Source organism: Mastigoproctus giganteus, chromosome 6 (assembly GCF_048544385.1).
Source record: "Mastigoproctus giganteus isolate SK-2022 chromosome 6, ASM4854438v1, whole genome shotgun sequence".
In the NCBI taxonomy this organism is placed as follows: domain Eukaryota; kingdom Metazoa; phylum Arthropoda; class Arachnida; order Uropygi; family Thelyphonidae; genus Mastigoproctus; species Mastigoproctus giganteus.
In genome coordinates this window covers 212,812,500-212,831,751 of record NC_143580.1, presented here as the reverse complement: position 1 = coordinate 212,831,751, position 19,252 = coordinate 212,812,500, and the positions used below count along the sequence as shown (strand labels likewise).

General features: G+C 38.1%; 1 protein-coding gene across 3 annotated transcripts in view; it reads right to left on the bottom strand.

Annotated features, from left to right (window-relative positions):
* Nucleotides 1-19,252, bottom strand: part of hppy (MAP4K3-like protein hppy) — a 394,076-nt gene that overhangs the window by 211,474 nt on the left and 163,350 nt on the right. For all 3 annotated transcript variants that reach the window (XM_090376708.1, XM_090376710.1, XM_090376709.1), the window contains exons 9-11: nt 15,371-15,478; nt 11,582-11,660; nt 4,184-4,242 (exon numbers count right to left, since the gene is read on the bottom strand). In XM_090376708.1, the coding sequence (XP_090232834.1) occupies nt 4,184-4,242; nt 11,582-11,660; nt 15,371-15,478 (246 nt within the window). The remainder of the gene's footprint in view (nt 1-4,183; nt 4,243-11,581; nt 11,661-15,370; nt 15,479-19,252) is intronic.

Sequence of the window (19,252 nt, the reverse complement as noted above, 5' to 3'; positions counted from 1 at the left end):
CCCTTGAGCCTTGCACAATCTTTCCAGGGCAGAATTGATCGACAGGGCTCTCATCATATACTCCCTCCTATCGTGTCTGGGCAGAACTGCAGACACTTTCAAATTCAACCCTAATTCACGGCTTTTTTTCATCAGTGACCTGTACTTGTTAAGTAATTCCGCCGGTCTCCTACTCTTAATATCATTAGTGCCAACGTGTACAACTATATCACCTTTTGTGCCCTTAAAAGATGATATCCGCTCTAAAACGTCATCAACCTTTGCCCCTTGCAGATATACCCTGGTCTTGTTCCACCTATCCTTTTTACAAAGCATGTTTCCCGTTTCCCTGACAATACAGTCACCAACAACTACTAGATCCTTTGGGACCAGCGCATTATGCCTTGGGGGTTGCCGCTGTGTTGCGCGATGACCAAGTGCAAGCTCTGGAATTGGTGTGGGCAGCTGAGAGCTTGATGGGCCCCTCACTTGTAATCCTTCAAGGGTATCCACCCTGTCCTTTAAGCTCTCATATAGGCCCATAACAACGCTGAGTTGTCGCCTGATTTCCTTACACTCCTTGCATTGCGCACATACAAAGACATCCCCCATGGCAGTATCATGTCCCATACCTGACTGCTCCGCAAACATCAAGCAAATAGTGCATCTTAAAAAGTTGTGATTCAGAGGGCAACTGCCCCCCTCAGTTCTCCCCTGAGCCACAGCATTCCCATTAGTTTGAGCCTTTTGCTTTGCTGCTCTGGTTTGAGTCATGATTTTGATTTACTTTCAATAAAATTTCAATTTCAGTACAAAATTAAATCCTAAACTTGTATCCCAACACAGTTATAACGCTATATTTATGTTTCAGTAACGAGTGTTATCTACGAAATCCCTTTATATAACTTCCGTATCAAGTTATGTATTAATTATTTATTTTTACTAATTATTTATGTTACGTAACCTAAGTGGCTATATGTATAGTTAAAAGTACAATTTAATTGCCAATGAAGTTCGACAAGATTAATAGATTTTACTGATTAATTTTCGCGTAACAATGGCGGCTATTTACGAACAGTAAACACGTGGATTTGATACCCTTTCCGATACTAAGTAATACCTACAAAATCTCTATCTAAGTTACTTTAAACTTAAGTACCGTAAATAGGAATATAAAGCTACTCTAGAAAATAAGTTAATATGTCAATTTAAACTAATAAAGCAGAAAATAAATCAGAACAAACTTCTCTGTTCCAAGAGCGGCAGAAAGGCACGTCCGCACAGGCAACTCTCATCCTCAGAATTGAATTAACCACCCACTGGCTAAAGGCAAATTTCCACACATCTATTCTACAACTGTTTTCCTTCAATTTGAATTTATGCCTCTCAGGCTTGTAATCTGAGCAAGAGGAAGCATCCCATCAGAATTCGGAATGCTCAACCCATTCAAGGCCTTATACACCTCAATCAGATCACATCGCAGGTGCCTAGTCTCCAGCTGCTGCAATTTGCAGAACTTAAGCCTTTCTTGGTGAGAGGGACCCCTTTGTTCCCCTCACCAATCTTGTTGGCCTTCTCTGTACACGCTCAAGCAACGCAACATCCTTCCTAAAATGAGGCCTCCAGACCTGTACACAGTACTCAAGGTGTGGCCTGACCATTGCCTTATACAAAGGGATAATCACCTCCTTTTCTCTACTGGCAGAATTCCTGTATATCATTTATAATACCCCATGACCTGCTCTAGCAGCCTGTCTGCACTGCTCAGAAAACTTCATATCTGACTGCAGAATTACACCCAGATCTTTTTCATTTTTTACCACCCTCAGTGTAGTACCACACAGTTGATATGTTTCTCTGGGATTACTTCTACCCATATGCAGTGCTTTGCCTTTGTCAATGTTAAACTTCAGTTGCCACTTCTCACCAGTAGCAGGAAGTGATCACAGAGTTCCACGGTGGACGATGAAGAGAGAGAGGTAGCAGTAGTTAAAGGCAAAGGGTTATAATTCCAGGAAAAGAAATTACAATGGCTTAAGGTGATACATGGCCTCCATTAACTGGGTAAATATCTCAGAGAGCATATACAACTGAATTATGGTATATTTTTAAAACATTAATTATAGAAGCCCTAAATGTGCATATACCATTAAAAAAATACTCCACAAGGAGGATTCCAAGTTGGATGAATAATGAAATTTCCAGATTACTTGAGCAGAAAGAAATGGCGTGGAAAAGTTACAGAGCAATAAAAAGTACTGAAGCCTATAACAGCTACAAATTGATCTGTAATAGTGCCACAGAAAAGGTTAGGCTGGCAAAGGCAGATTATGAGAAATCTAATGTCAAAGAGAGCAAGAGTGGGGATAAGGAATTCTTCACCTATATAAATGCAAAGAAGAGAAAGACAAATCAGATTGGACCCTTTTGTAATGGATGTGAATAGTATTAGATACTCCAACTGATGTTGATGAACTCATAATTTATTTTTGCATCAATATTTACAAAAGAAAAAACCCTTTATGTCAATGAGAAATTATAACAGTGAAGTTGAAAAATATGTAATTAATGATACTGAAATTTCACGATTATTTAATAAAAAAAACTTTCGAATCTACAGGTGAGTAAGGCTCTGAGGTTGATGGCATATACACTATAATTTTAAGGGTGGTGGCAAGTAAGTGCACTGAACCATTAAGGTTAATGATGAGAGCATCACTGTACTCAAGAGATTACTTTGGATTGGAAAAGTGTCAATATATCTCCAATACATAAAGGCGGTTCTAAGAATGTAGTGTGAAATTACTGACCAGTCAGTCTAACTTCAATAGTAGGGAGGCAATGATCAAGGGATCGTTTGGATAGAAATGGAATTCTGAAAGATACACAGCTTGATTTTGTAAAGGAAAAATCATGTTTAACAAATCCGGTTAGCTATTCTGACAGGGTCACTCATGAGCTGGATTTAGGGAATAATTTTGACATTGTTTATTTCGATTACAGCAAAGCATTTGACTCAGTCCCACATGAGTGGTTACTTTATAAGTTGGAACATGTTGGAATCATGGGAAAATCCTTAAATGGACAGCAGGATGGCTTCAGGGAAGGAGGGTTGTGATAAATGGTTATTCCTCAGTTGGATTAATGTAAGAAGTGAGGTTCCCCAAGGATCAATGTTAGGACCACTGTTGTTTTTTTATTTTCATAAATGACATCGATGAAGGAATAGAGGGTATTGATGTCGTATACAGATGATGTAAAGATCATTAGAGGAGTTAATGATCACCACCAAACAGAACTTCTTCAGAGTGACCTAGATAGACTTCGGGGATGGTCAGAGAAGTGGTAGCTATGCTTTAATTCAGCAAAATGCAAGTTCTTACACCTGGGGAACAGTAACCCCAAAATAACTTATAGACTTGGTGGAGTTGCACCAAAGTCAGTAGTGGAAGAAAGGGAATAAAGGAACTTGGAGTTACGATATGGTCAGACACGAAGTCAGCCAAGCATTGTAGACAGGTTGCGAGGTGGGCCGATGGTCTCCTATCGATGATTTATCAAACATTTGCTAGTAGAGATAAGGACATCATAATCCCAGTATATAAGACCACACTTGAAATACTGTGTTCAAGTATGGAGACTGCACCTAAAAAAAAGATATTCAGCTTCTTGAAAGAGTCCAAAAGATGGGTAACTGGGCACCTCAGAGAAGACTTGATTGAGATGTTTAAGGCTCTGAGTGGCCAAAGTAAAATGAACAAGGATGAAATTTTCATGGTAATAAATGATTCTACTAGGGACCATAAATTCAAGTTACAGGGAGAAGTTTAGACTAGATTGCAGGAAGTTTTATTTTAGTCAGCAAGTTACTAGAAGGGTGGTCGAGGCTAACAATTTGGGGAAATTCAAAGGTCAGCCGGATAGTTACCTAAGGAAAATGCATAGGCTGTTTATTTCCTTTTATTTATTTTATTTATTAATTATTTATTTTATATATACTATTTTACTTCTTTTTTTTTGGCTGGTGCAGCATAAGCCTTAGGCTTCCTTGCATCGTGTGGCCATTACTAATACTACACAATGATATATGCTCCAACATTGCAATAAGATTTTTATGCATATTTGTAGAAATATGTATTCAGTCTTCAAAATGTGTGTTTTAAAATTCTATTGTTAATGATAGTAAATCAGTTATAAAAATTACCTGTTCTGTAGAAGTTGATAATTCAGTAAGAAGAGGAGGTTCAAAGTTCATACTTTCCACTAAAAATAAATGAATAAATAAAAATTAATTGAAATGTAAAATAGTAAAACAATGTATTTTATATTCAGATATGGCTATTATATTTTAACATTCTCAGAGTGAGTTTCTTGAACGTGCCTGGGCCCTGAGCAGTGAATTTTTTGTGAGGTGCGTTTTCATCAAATTTTGGAAATCATAAAAGTTTGGATATAAATGCTTTTAAATATTAATTTGTTTCATTTTTACTTAACCGTTCAATATTAGAGTGAAATTGTTTTCAAAAGTCACAAAAAATTTTTTTAAAATTTCATCAGTACTTATTTTGTTATGTATTACTGTCTTTTACATCTATTGAAATGCTTGATTCAATTAATCAACTTCTGGATCTGAACTGCAGAGAATTTCGGCTTTTGTAAAGAAACAATGACTGACAGATGCAATTCCTCTCTCCTCCAATCATAAAATCTATTTTCGTGTTACCATTTATAAAGGGTGATCATTTAATTCGCAGACTGGTGGAAGATTTCATGTGTACTGCATGAACTTTCCATAACTGCTGTTACAGGCACTCTCCCTGATCGCTACTGAGCAGATTCTACGTGTGCATGCCAGTATTTTTCAAGCTAGTGTTGAGTGAAGAGAGTTTTTTTAGCCGTGTATCACTGACGATCGTTTTGAAGTAAGTATCGTGACACCTCCAGGACTGCCTCGCGGAGCAGGATAGGTTCATCTGCCTGGACAGCAAGCGATCGACCAATCGCTGCACTACTATAACCGCTTATGGTTGGAGTCCCTAAACATAGCTAGCTGTCACAAAGTTTTAAATTGCAGTAGAGATACAAGACTACACCCAATTTTGGAGTCTGTAATATTAAAACATGACAAACGCTGGCAGTCATCCCATTATACACGCCGGATACCAACAACAATCACCTGATCTGACATAGTAAGTGATTGAACATTCTCATGTGCACTCTCCCAGCAATCTGAGCACTCCCTGCTTATTTAGTTTATTCCATTTCTAACATTTTATGTTATGTTTACATTTCTGTGTATTTGCTGAGGAAGGGGTTCGTTACCCCGAAAGCTTCTTTACCATATTAAAATTCATTTAGTTACCGTATCCACTGGTTCTACTGTAGTCTTCTTTTTCAAACATGAAATTTCTTATCAATATTTTTGAGCAGTGGTACTGTTGTTCAAGAAAATAAGTTTCCATAATGAATATTTCTGCAAGGAGAGAGAGAATTTCTTATACTAGACTGAAATCTGTTTGTAAAAGAATCCATTAAAACTGAAATAATATCAACCTACTGAAGAGAGGATATTATTTCTCATCTTGGATGGAAACAGGGTTGTTGAAATATGAAATATGAAGGCAACAGTCTAAATTGTGTTCTGTTCAAGTTTTACTTTCACCTAAAAGTACTGTGGTATACATGACATCTAAGGACACTAAACTATCTCTCTGATGGAGGTTGGTAGGTTTGAGGGGGTTGACTTCTGAATTTTGTACTGGGTGGGGATTACTGAGGGAAAGAGTGGGGAGTAGTTTAGTGAGCAAAGAGGAATGAGCTTGACAGGGTGGTATCAGACATTCATGCAGTATCAGTAGTCACAGAATCAGTATACAAATTCCAAACTGCTCTGTAAAGAGCATCATCAATAAGAGCCATCTAACAACCCCATGCATTCCCAGAATAACCAGCTGCATTTCTAAGACAGCCAGGGAGCACAGCAAATTGTTCTTTGTTCCTGTCATGCATAGAATTTTCACCCTGAGCCAGACAACTCCTACAGCAGAATGAAATCAAAAAATCATAAAAAGTAACCCATACTTTCCACTGCAGAGGAATCTGGAATTTTAAACAATTTTTTTTTTTTTTTTTTTTTATGTGAACCCCAAACACGAGAGGTATTAGAACCTATAGTACTTAGAACTGTGCTTGGGTTGGAGGTTGAGATGATGAAAGTAGATATTTGTTGACATTGGACTTGAACTTCTGTAGATTGTAATTTTCAGGAAATACGTATGAATGAAGGTTGTTCCAGAAAATGGCAGTTGAATGAATAAATGAGGATGATGAAAAGTTGGTTCTGTGCGTTTGAAGTTGGACAGTAAATGGATGTTGGCTGGTGGCGGCACGTGTTCGGACTGTTTTGAAAGAGAGAGCGGGAATTATAGAAGTCAATTCAGAAGAACAGTGCCCATGGAAGTATCTGTAGAAGAGGCATGCAGCAGAAACAGTATGTCTATGAGAAAGCGAGTGGAGAGATTCTGTTAGAGATGAATCATTAATTAACCTAACTGCCCTCTTCTGAATGGAATCAAGAAGCCTGAGAGAGGTTTTGGGGGCAGAACCCCAGATGTGGGAACAATATTCCATGGCAGGATGGATTTGTGATTTATACAGAGTGAGCAGCTGTTTGGAAGAAATGTAATGCTGAGAGCGAAAGAGAAAACCAAGTTTTTTAAATGCAGAGGAAGCAATATTTGTAATGTGCTTGTGCCAAGAGAGATTAGAAGTCAGGGTAATCCCCAAAAGAGATATATCATTTTGCCTAGAAATGGAGTGTCACTAAAGATAAGTGACACTCCATTCGGAGTGTCACTAAAGATAAGCATAGGAGCAGAAGAATCCTTTTTGTGAGATATAAGACAAGACTGAGTTTTAGAAGGGTTGAAATCAACTAAGTTGTCTTTGCCCCACTGGAGAATTACCTGAAGATCGGCATTTAAGGAATTGGTAGCAGATTTTCGACAAGTTGAAGCTGATTGAGCAGGACAAGGTTTCTCAAATTGGAAAGTGGAATGCAATGTGCTATCATCGGCAAAACTATGGATAGGATTTCCAGTCAATGGAAGAAGGTCATTAATATACAAGAGGAAAAGAGTGGGGAAAAGAACTGAACCTTGGGGGACACCGGCATTAGTGGAGAAGTCAGAAGACAGAGAGCTATCTACCATCACCCTCAGTGAGCGATCGGAGAGAAAACTGAATAACCAATTACTAAAAACAGTTGGCAAACCATAAGATGGAAGCTTGTTTAGAAGACCCTTATGCCAAACACGATCAAAAGCCTTTGAGATGTCAAGAGCAAACCTCACCGAACCTTTCCATTGAATTAGTCCATAAATGGGTAACATAAGCCAGAAGAATATCACCAGTGGATCGACACTGACGGAATCCATACTGCCGATCGTTGATCAGACGGAAGGTTTCTAGGTAGTTCAAGAGTTGGCGGTTAATTGATTTCTCCATTACTTTAGAAAGAGTAGAAGTAATTGCAATGGGACGATAATTGGATGGGAGGGATTTGTCACCCTTTTAGGAACTGGCTGGATATGAGCAAATTTCCAAGCAGAAGGAGAAACACCTTTGGAATAAGAAAGTGAAAAAAGGCAGCAAAGAATAGGAGTAAGTTCAGGAGCACAGATTTTGAGAACAAGTGGAGAAATACCATCAGGACCTGGAGTTTTCTTAGCATCAAGATTCGACAAAATCCTTCTGACATCCTTTTGACGAAAGACCACAGGGGGCATTGAATGCAGCGTGTTGGGAATGGTGGGAGGTGTTTTATCAAGATCATTAATACATGAGTTGGAAGAAAAATGGGATGCTAGCAGGTCAGCTTTATCCTTGGCTGAAGTGACAACAGAACCATCTGGTTTGGACAGAGGTGGGAGCAGAGATGGGCAAAAGTTGTGGCCAACAGCTTTGGCAAGAGACCAGAATGCTTGGCTACCATTAGGGCAAGAAGCAAGTTTTCTACTCTTAGCCTGTTCAAACTCCAGTTTGGACTGATTAATAACTGCTTTACAATTGTTGCGAGCTTTGGTGTAGGCAGAAAATGACACTGAAGAATTAGAAACAAGCCAATTACGATATGCAACATTCTTCTCTTGAACAGCCTTAGCACATTTATTGGAAAACCAAGGTTTAGATAAAGTATGAGATTTTACAGTGGAGTGTGGGATAAAGGATTCCATTCCTGCTAGAATAATTTCACTGACACGATCTGAGCAAATGTTGACATCAGAAGTTTTGAAACAGAATTATCCGACCAAGGAAAAGAAGAAAAGAAGTCTCGCAGGTCATCCCATTTTGCATTCTTGTAATACTAAACAACACGAGGTTGTCAATAGCCATGAGATAAATGTTCCATTGGAGAAGAGACAATCACCAAGTTGTGATCTGAAGTGGCTAAAAGACCTCTCACTTCGACCGTGTACTTAGAAGGGTTGTTTGTGAGAAAAAGATCAAGCGTATTGGCTGTATGATTAGGATTGTCCGGTATTCTTGTAGGTAAAGAACAATCTGTGCTAGGTCATTAGTAATTGTAAAAGCTTCAGCATCTCGACCGGCTGGGTCGGTGTGACTAGAAAATGGAAGCCAGCTGGAGTTGTGAACATTAAAATCACCAAGGAAAATTACCTCACTGTTAGGAAAGTTGGACTGGAGAAAGTCAAGCTGCAAAGAGAGGAAGTCAAAGACCTTCAAGTGATTAGTGGAGTTGGGAGAACGGTAGAGACAACAGATGAATTTAACACAATGAGGTAGAGAGATTTTAAGCCAGAGAAGATCAAAGAGAGGAGATTCCAAATTGCCAAGTCTCTGACAGGGAATATCAGAACGGACATATGCACAAGTACCACCTTTGAGGCGAAAGGAATCATACAGCGAATAATTTGGGCATCTGAGATGAGCAGTAGTTGAATCAACCGATAACTGAGATTCTGTCAGAAAAAGTACATGGGGTTTGGCAGACTGCAAGTGAAAATGGACATCATTGAGATTAGAATTGAGACCACGTATATTTGTGAAATGAATTAGGAAGTCCTTGGGAGGTTTAGATCTTTTTACAGATAAGCTTGCTCTATTAGTTTGACAATTCATGGTGTATTCAATGGTAAGAAAAAGTGGGTGGGACATGCTGTATGAAGTAATGAAATTTTAGGATATGGCATACATGTGGTAAGAATATACCCAGATCCTTGACATAACGTGGCCTCGACAATGCTCCCCGCATACACACTACTCGGACTCTCTCCAGTCACTATCTGGCAGAGTAGAGATAGCAAGATTATACACTAGTTGATCCGGAAGCCTCCTAGAGAGTTACCAATAGGTTCGGTCCAATGTACTAACTAGCGGCCGGCCTACGAACACCGTTTTAGAGCTGTACCCTCGAAATGTAAGGAATATTGGATCTCGTCACGACGTTCATCATAACCTCAAAAGTCATCAATCATACTGCATGATGGAAGAGATAGGAAAGGAAAAATGCATACAAATGCACTTCTAAGGTTGCTAAGGTTAATTTTTGCCACAATCACACCTAAACAGTTTGATGTAGACATCTACTCATGATATTATGTGTAACATATTAACTTGTCAATATGAGAAAGATAACATCTGTGCCTCAGAGAAATTCAATAAATTTTTCACACATGAATGAATGCTAAGTTTTGTTATTTGCTTCATTACTAGTCGCACAGTTCAACATACAATACCTTAAAATAAGCATCATAAGTGTGTGATTACAGCTGTAAAATTTTACCTATCAAGAGAGAGAGAGAGATCATGTCTTTGGATACTTCTGTTCTTTAATACTTGTAATTTGTGCAAAATAAAAAAATAAATAAATAAAAAGAACCATATATTTTTTGTGTTATTGCATTCTTTTTTTTTTTTTTTTTTTTTTTTGTTAGTTGTTGGCGCATTGGCTTCTGTGGCCATAATGCACCTCCCAATGTTTTTGCATTTTCTACTCTCATCCAAGCCCGAGGCGGGATTCGAACCCGCGACTGGGTTGCCAGGCAGGCACTTTATCCACCCGGCTATTGCATTCTGTAAACTAAGTAACGAAATGCAAACTGACTTGCTAATTACACTATGTGACATGCTTGACATCACTTTAGCATAGCAGAGAATGGTAGGCAGAAAATGCCCAATGTCTAGGTACATCAAACCCTGGATTCCCCCAGGGTTCAGTGCTGGACCCATTGTTGTTTTGTTTATTTATTAATGATATCAATAAAGGTATAATCAGGTTTAATGTCCAAGTTTGCAGATGATACAAATGTTGACAGGGTTGTTAATGACAGTAAAGACAGTATGCTATTGCAACAGGATCTAGATGAGGTTTTCTGAGCAGTGTAGACAGGCTGCCAGAGCAGGTCATGAAGTTTTTTTTGCCAATGATATATAGGAATTTTGCTAGCAGAGACAAGGAGGTAATTACACCTTTGTATAAATCAATGGGTACTATGTACAGGTCTGGGGGCCTCATTTTAGGAAGGATGTAGAGTTGACTAGAACGAGTACAGAGAAGTGCAACAAGATTGGTGAGAGAAACAAATGGGTTCTCTTACCAGGAGAGGCTTAAATTCTTTAAGTTACAGCATCTGGGGACTAGGCACCTGTGAGGTGATCTGATTGAGATGTACAAGGCCTTGAATGGTTTGAGCAGGCTCAATGCTGATGGGATACTTACACTTGCTCAGATTAAGAACCTGAGGTGCATAAATTAAAATTGAGGAAAGACAGTTGTAAAATAGATGTGTGGAAGTTTGCCTTTAGCCAGTGGGTAGTTGATTGCTGGAAAAGGCTTCCATCTGTTGTTGTGGAAGTTGATAGCTTAAATAAATTTAAGGCTGAACTAAATAAACATTCGGAGTGACTGGATGGGTGGAATGGGAAGTTTTTTTTGGCTGATACTCTATAAGCTTGCTTTCTTGCATCATATGCTTCAACTAATGCTAATGCTACACCTCAAGAAAAGTGTCTGATTACAGTTGTAAAAATTACCTAGATTGTGTGGAACTAAATCTGTTGTGTGTGTGTGTGTGTGTGTGTGTGTGTGTGTGTGTGTGTGTGTGTGTGTGTGTGTGTGTGTGTTTTGTGCACAAAAATAAGTCACTATGTACAGAAAAAATTAACCACAAAAACTTTCTTGAAAGGAAAATATAGAAGCAAGTGTATACTGATATAAATAAATCTATTCATGTTATCTATCTGTAATCGGCTGTGCATGAACAGTAAGTACAGGCTGAACCAATTATTCCCACAGTTTAGTTCCCCTCACCAGCACTGTTTCAGAGTAGGCCATGCATATGGTCCCTTCCTTGTTTCACAACAGTTTCCATTTTGTATTAATATCAAACTGATGTTGTTCTTATGTCTTCAGCATCATCAGTTTATATAATTAATGTTATCCATTCACAAACATTTTGAAAAAAGATGCATGCATTTCTTAGTAGCTCATAATAGCTGTACTACTAAAATTTTTCTCAAAGAAAATGAGATGTCATTCTTAGTGAGTTTATGCATTAATAACAAAAATAAGAAAACTTACTGTGCAATTCTGACTGTGTTTTCTGTCTATTACGTGCTGAGCGTTTTGAAGCAATCCTTTGTGGCACATTCATTAATACCTAAAGTTAAAAAAAAAAGTTAAATTGCATGAAGTAAGGACAGTTTTTTGTCTGTATATTATTTTAACAATTTATAAAAATTATATGTAACATACCTTCAATGACTACATAAGTTTTTTGAAACTGCCTCATTTTCCGAAATCCTAGCCTTCCATCTGATTCTTATCTCACACACACAGCATATAACTGCTACAATCACAAATTGAACAACAAAAAAGAACACAGACATACATATTCAGAAACCTTCTGTTTTGAGGAGCATTTTGATGGTATTAAATATTAATACCAGTGTTAATTTCATTGCTGACCACATGGGAAGTTCATTTGGATTCTCCCACTTTTTATTTTAATAGCACTCTAAAATCATTTTGTTTGCTCTAGAGCAGTGGTTCCCAAACTTCTTTGACAGGCGAACCCCTTTCAACATAATATTTTTTATTGCGAATCACTTTCAATATAATATTTTTAATGTGACACACTAAGCCTATATTCTCTGAAATCTATTAAAAAGTAAGAGATTACCTCAATCTTTTTCATGGAATGCTTCCGGTCAATTCTTTCCCATATGTGATGAATAAAATAAGATGAAAAAAGGTGAAAAAAATGAATTAATGAATTCCCTCACTCATAGAGATACGACCAAATCTGATGCACAAAGGAATCGAAAGCCGAGAGCCCCAACCCTACCCCGAAACACATCAAACCACCACAGCAAGACCTTGAGTGCGAGAAGACATTGTGTCAGAATAAATAGCTAAAACTGCTTCCGATAATAAATAATTAAAATCACAATTAAAAAGATTAAAAACACTATTAAAATTAAAAGGATTAAAAATTACAATTTGGATGAATACTCCAATTAAACTAAATGCACAGCTGTTTCCCTTCCTTAAGCAGACCACACTTTTCGGTTGATCACCATGTTCACAAGATGGGAATATCGTGAAGTGTTTGTGTGCGTATTTGACTCTGAAATAGAGAGATTATTTATATTGGCGCATGCACAAAAAAGACCAAAAATCCAAAATTAGGTAAGGCCATCACACATTGATAGAATTTTCGTGTAGTTTCATTTCAAGCGTTTCAGCGATCAATAATTTTATGTAATTGTGTTGTATATTTAAAATTACCACTTCATTGAATAGGAATACATGATCATCGTTGACCGCATGAAAGGGCAACTCCGATGCGTTTGCACTTAACGTGTGGACAGAAGCAGCATGTTGCTTTACATGTAAATCTAACGTGCAGCGAGTGGAACCCTCGTACGATGAATCACACTGACTACACGAAATCTTGTATACAAAATTATTTACTTGCGCCAAGCAAGAAGGAAGAATTGTGTGATTTTTTAATATATTATGGAGCTTCTGCATGGGCCTGGTTATAATTTTGAATTCAGTATTTCTAAAGAGTTTATTAAGCTGCCTGTATCATTGTTCAACTTATGGTATGGAAATAAAGTGTTTTATCGGTATTATTAATGGGTATCATAGTTGCTGTTTTATTTTTAGCCTGTAGTAGTAGTAGTGGCATGTGATGCAAGAAAGCAAGTGTATGAGCTTATGCAGCATTAGCCAAAAAAAAAAAAAAAAACACACCATTCTCTCCAAATGCCAGTCCAGTTCCTCGTTAACTTCCACAATGACAGATGGAAGTTTGTTCCAGCAATTAACCACCCGCTGGCTAAAGGCAAATTTCCGCACATCTGATTCTGTAATCTGATTTGATTTATAATGGAGTGAGGATAGCCTCTATTTAAAAACCTGTCAGTTAGTGTAACAATTTCTAAGTGTAAGGTGGGTTCAGATGTGGAATATTTGAAAGCGTTGAAAAACTGGCTAAATATAATAGATCTCTTATACATAAATGGATGATAATTTTGGTAATGCAGGTACATCCCCGAATAGGTGGGTTTTTGGTAAATGCTAAATTGGATTTTTTGCACGTCACGTGTGAGAGTGAAATTTAAGAAATTCAGGGCTTTTGTTTCTATTTGTTCCTCCTCCAGTTTAAAATGTACTCTCGTGTGAATATTATTGAATAACCGTAGAATGTCCTGAGTGGTGTTGTGATATGTTATAACAAGCATATCGTCAATATATCTCCCATAGTAAGTAATGCAGGAGAGAAACAGTGTTAAATGAATGTCCTCGATAATGGCAAGATAGATTTCTGCTATAAGACCGTTCAAGTTCAAACCCATTGGTAAACAGAAAACCTGTTTGTATATAGTCTCTTTAAATGCGAAATAGTTAGCTTCAAGAATAAGTTTTATTAATTTAAAAATTTCTTTTTTGGGTAATTTAGTTTGATTTATCACAATAGAATCTTTGTTTAACAGTTCCCAAATTACAGCGAGAGCGTAGTCCACATTGAGTAGTACAGCTCTGATTCATACTATACATTTACATTGGTGCACAAAGAGGTAACATCTAATGAAAATAATTTATCATGAGTGCCAAGCGTAATATCTTTAATACTATTAAATAAAGTGTCATAATTTTTTATGCCAAACTTAATCAACTGTCTAAATGATTTAATGATGTTGTATAAGTGAGCGGCTAAGTGTGAAAACACTGAATTTTTGTACGATACAATCGGTCAGGCATGAGTTAACAAGGTCTTTGCAGTGCCCCAAGATGGCTGCACGTGCCAATTTACCAACTATCAGTCAGCACACACACGCAGCCATCTTCTTGAGGCACTGCACAGACCTTGTTAACTTGTGCCTGGACACACTCTAGTTTTGTGGATGAGAGGTGCACCGAGATTGCAAAGGTCAAGACAGATCTTGAGAGGTGTGGCTATCCCACCAGTACCCTAGACAGGTGTGACCTACAGGCACGTGACTACGTAGCGACCAACAGGAACATTCAAGGTAATGACTCTGCCGCGAGCACCTTTATCCCATACTACTCGAACCTATCATAGCAGGTTTCTAGGGTTCTGAAATCTCATGGGATAAAATGTGTACAGCTCCCTGGCAGGAAATTGCGATCCTTCATCTCTAATGTGAAAACACTGGTTCCCACCTTACTACAAAGTGGTCCAGTCTACTGCATTTCTTGCTGTGACTGCACTAACTGCTACATCGGAGAAACTTTTCAGTTTCTCCGATGATTGGAGATACGTTTTCCGAGAAGGCTCGGAAAACGTATCTCAGAACACGAAAAAGCCATCCGCTTAGCGGACATAGAACACTCGGCCATTGCTGAGCACTTCTGGTTAACCCGACACGACACTGACCCGCACCACAATGTTGTGGTTATCGATCGGTCCCGCCATTACCGACACCACGACTGGTTGGAATCATTACACATCACATGCTCTAATACTTCGGTCAACAGAAGCAGTGGATGTCGTGTCCACCCTATTATTGAAACAACTATTCTCATGACTGACAAACGTTGGCAACGTTTGTATACGTCGCAACCACAGGCTTCAACATCAAACAGTTAACTATTACATCACGCACTTTACTGTGCATGACTGGCACTACATGCCCTTATGTTTCACGTTCCTCAACTGTCAGTTTGACTGAAGGTTACCATAATAACCGAAAGCTTTTTGTACTGTATGTATTTAACATATTGTGCTTTACAATTTAACATTAAACTTGTCATTTATTTTATTTTGTCTTCCATTTTGCTGTGCTTAACAAAATGATTCAAATTAAATAGAAATTTAAAACAAATATTGTTGCTTACCCCTTCATCATCTGGATCTAACTCTGCATAACTGTGCTGTGGATTATTAACTTTTTCAAGCATTTCCCTTGCTAACCTTTTACTTAAATCTCCTTGAAAAAATGGATGCTAAGAGAGAAAGAAAAGAAATTTCATTATCCCTACCCATATAGAAATTTATTGGTGATTCTAATAGAGCTTAAAGTTTGATTTTGGTAAGTTTACACTACAAATTGGAACCATTTAAATTCATCAAAAGGGTTTATTAAAAAAAGCTATAAAAATCTAACTGAGAGGTTCAACTAACTCAGGGTTCAACTGAGCTAAGAAAAAAAGCATGAGAAAGTTACTGATTTATATGAGTGTTATAAGTGTGTAAGGAAAAAAACCCATTGAGGAATAAGACAGGTGAGAGCTGAGTATGAGAAATCACTAGCAAACAGAGCTAAAAATGGAGACAAATGGTTATTTTTGTATGTGAATACAAAAAAGAAAGAGATTGAATGGTCTTTAAAATTGAAAGACCATTCACCACGAGGATCAGTGGCAAAGAGTTACTATACAGCAGTAAGTGATATATCAACCTTGAGGAAGAGTATATGGGAAAAACTATGGAAGCTGATAAAAGATAAAGCTGCAGGTGTGGATATCTACATCCTGTTATTCTACAAAAGGCTGCACATAAATGCACTTCAATGGTATGATAAGATAATTAGGCTCCAGGGAGATCTCCATCCCTCTCCCAACCTGGACTGGAGAAATGCTGTTTCCTGAATCCACAAAGGGGGTTCGAAAGACATGATGGGCAACTATAGATCGGTGAGTTTGATTTCAGTGTGTGAGTAAGATCATGGACTCTCTGATTAAGAATACAATACAGTAATATTTTGATAGGAATGGCATTCTTAATGGATCACAGCATGGGTTTGTGACGGGGAAGCTTGCCTGACCAATCTAGTTAACTATTATGAAGAAGTCATAAAACAGTCGGATGCACAAAACAACTTTGACATTATTTACCTTAATTTCACTAAAGTTTTGGATATGGCTCCCCATGAAAGGCTATCACATAAATGGGAACAAAGAGGTATTAGTGGCAAGATCGTTGTGTCAAGGGGTGACTAAAAGATGGAGACAGAGAGTAGTCATAAATGGATATACATAAAGATGGACCACTGTAGTAAGTGAAGTCCCTCAGGGATCAGTGTTGGGGCTACTTCTCTTATCTTCTTTAATGACATTGATTAGGGAGTGCAGGAGAAGTTGTCCAAGTTTACTGATGAATTAAATGTGGAAAAGACGGTTAACAGCCAGAACCAGGCTATTTTGATTGATTGCAAAATGGTTTGTAAAATGAAGTTTATTGGTTCCAAGTGTAAGGTTTTGCATCTAGGGAACAGAAATACAGGTTTTACAAGCTGGAGGAGGAGGAGGAGTAGTAGTAGTAGTATGTGATGCAAGAAAGCAAGTGTATGAGCTTATGCAGCACCAGCCAAAAAAAAAAAAAAAAAAAAAAAAAATCACACCATTCTCTCCAAATGCCTGTCCAGTTCCTACTTAAATTTATTTAACCTATCAACTTCCACAACGACAGATGGAAGTTTGTTCCAGCAATTAACCAGCAATTTTTCTACATCTGTCTTTTCTTAATTTGCATTTATGCCCCCTCAGGTTCGTAATCTGAACAAGTGGAAGGATCCCATCAGAATTCAGCGTGCTCAATCCATACAAGGCCTTATACACCTCAATCAGATCACCGTGCAGGTGCCTAGTCACCAGCCACTGCAATTTGCAGAATTTAAGCCTCTCTTGGTAAGAGGATCCCTTCATTCCCCTCACCAATCTTGTTGCCCTTCTCTGTACACACTCAAGCAAATCTACATCGTTCCTAAAATGAGGCCTCCAGACCTGTACACAATACTCAAGGCGTGGCCTGACCACTGCCTTATACAGAGGGACAATCACCACCTTTTCCCTGCTAGAAAAATTCCTATAAATCATTGACAAAACCCCATGACCTGTCCTGGCAGCCTGTCTTCTGCATTGCTCAGAAAACTTCATAACTGACTGCACAATTACTCCCAGGTCTTTTTCATTTTCTACACACAGTTGGTACATTTCTCTGAGGTTACTTCTATCCATATGCAGTACTTTGCATTTGTCAAGGTTAAACTTCAGTTGCCACTTCTTAGCCCATCTGCCCAAATTATCTAGATCCTGTTGCAGTAGCACACTGCCATTACTGTCATTAACAACCCTGCCAACCTTTGTATCATCTGCAAACTTCGACATTAAGCCTGATATACCTTCATCAATATCATTGATAAATATACAAAACAACAGAGGACCCAACATCGAACCCTGTGGGACTCCACTAATAACATTAGTCCACGAAGAGCAGCAACCATTAATTATCACCCTCTGTCTTCTCCCACTCAACCATCTTTTTATCCATTGTAGCAACTTACCCTTAATACCATTCTGCTCCAATTTGTACAATAGTCTTCCATGCGCAACAGTGTTAAAAGCTTTCCTGAAATCCAAATATATGATATCAAAATTATTTTTTGCATCCAGTTCCTTTGTAACCACATCATAATATCCTATCAAATTTGTCAGACAAGACTTTCAATTAACAAACCCATGCTGTGTCTGAATTATTTCTGCAGTCTTGTCTAGATGATCCTACAATGCATCTTTAACCAGTGACTCCATTATTTTACCCGGAACAGAAGTACAGAAGTTAAACTAACTGGTCTGTAATTACTCGTGTCACCCTTCAATCCCCCTTTGTGAATTGGGGATACATTGGCACATCTCCAGTCCATGGGGGACCTTCCCCCGAGTCCAAGGATTCTCATAATCATGGCTAAGGGTTGCTTAGTTCCTTTGCCGCCTCCTTTAATATAACTGGATAGATCCCATCCACCCCAGGTGCCTTTCTTATGTTTAACTTGAACAATTTCTCCTCCACTTTGCTCTCAGTTATTACAAAATTATTAAGTATCCTACTACAATTTGATAACCTTCTGCCATTTTCAAACCTTAATAGCTCCTGATGTGTGAATGTAGATGCAAAATACTCATTCAGTTTGTTTGCTATCTGAGCAGGATCATTAACAGTCGAACCATCGATATCAAGTGGACCGATCAGATTCATCCCCATCCTTTTAGAGTTTATATAAGTAGAGAAATCCTTGCTGTTTTTCTTAGTATCTTTTGCCAAAGATTTCTCGTAATCTGCCTTCGCCTGCCTAACCTCCTTTGTGACCTGATTACAGACTAGCTTATATATGCCATAGGCTTCTAAGTCGCTTGATAATTTATATGCATCCCATGCATTTTTCTTCTCTGTCATGAATCTCATTAGTTCATTTGATAACCATTTAGGCCTAAACCTTGGACAACATTTCTTAATAGGTATGAAACTTTTAGTAGCATCCACGATTAATTCCTTGAATGCTTCCCACTTAGAATTTACTGTTGGTAACATCGTCAGTTGATCCCACTGTACAAAATTTAAAAACTGTCTGAGACCACTGTACTCACCTTTACGGAAGCAAAAACCCTTTCCTTTACCCCTGATGGTAATTATATCTTTAAGCAAATCCCACATCAGTCCACTGTGGTCACTGCCACCTAGTGGTTTCTTTATCTGCAAATTCTTAATACACGAATGATCACTGCTGATAACCAGATCAAGAGTATTGATCTGGTTATCATATATAATACCCTCTCTGGTTGCCTCTCGAACATGCTGCTGCAGAAAACAATCATCCAATAAATCCCCAAAAGTCTTACTAGTGTGTGAGTGACCAAACCACAAGTTCCAGTCAATATCTGGGAAGTTAAAATCCCCCATTATAAGACATTCTGATTTACTAGCCCACTCTATTTCTCTGT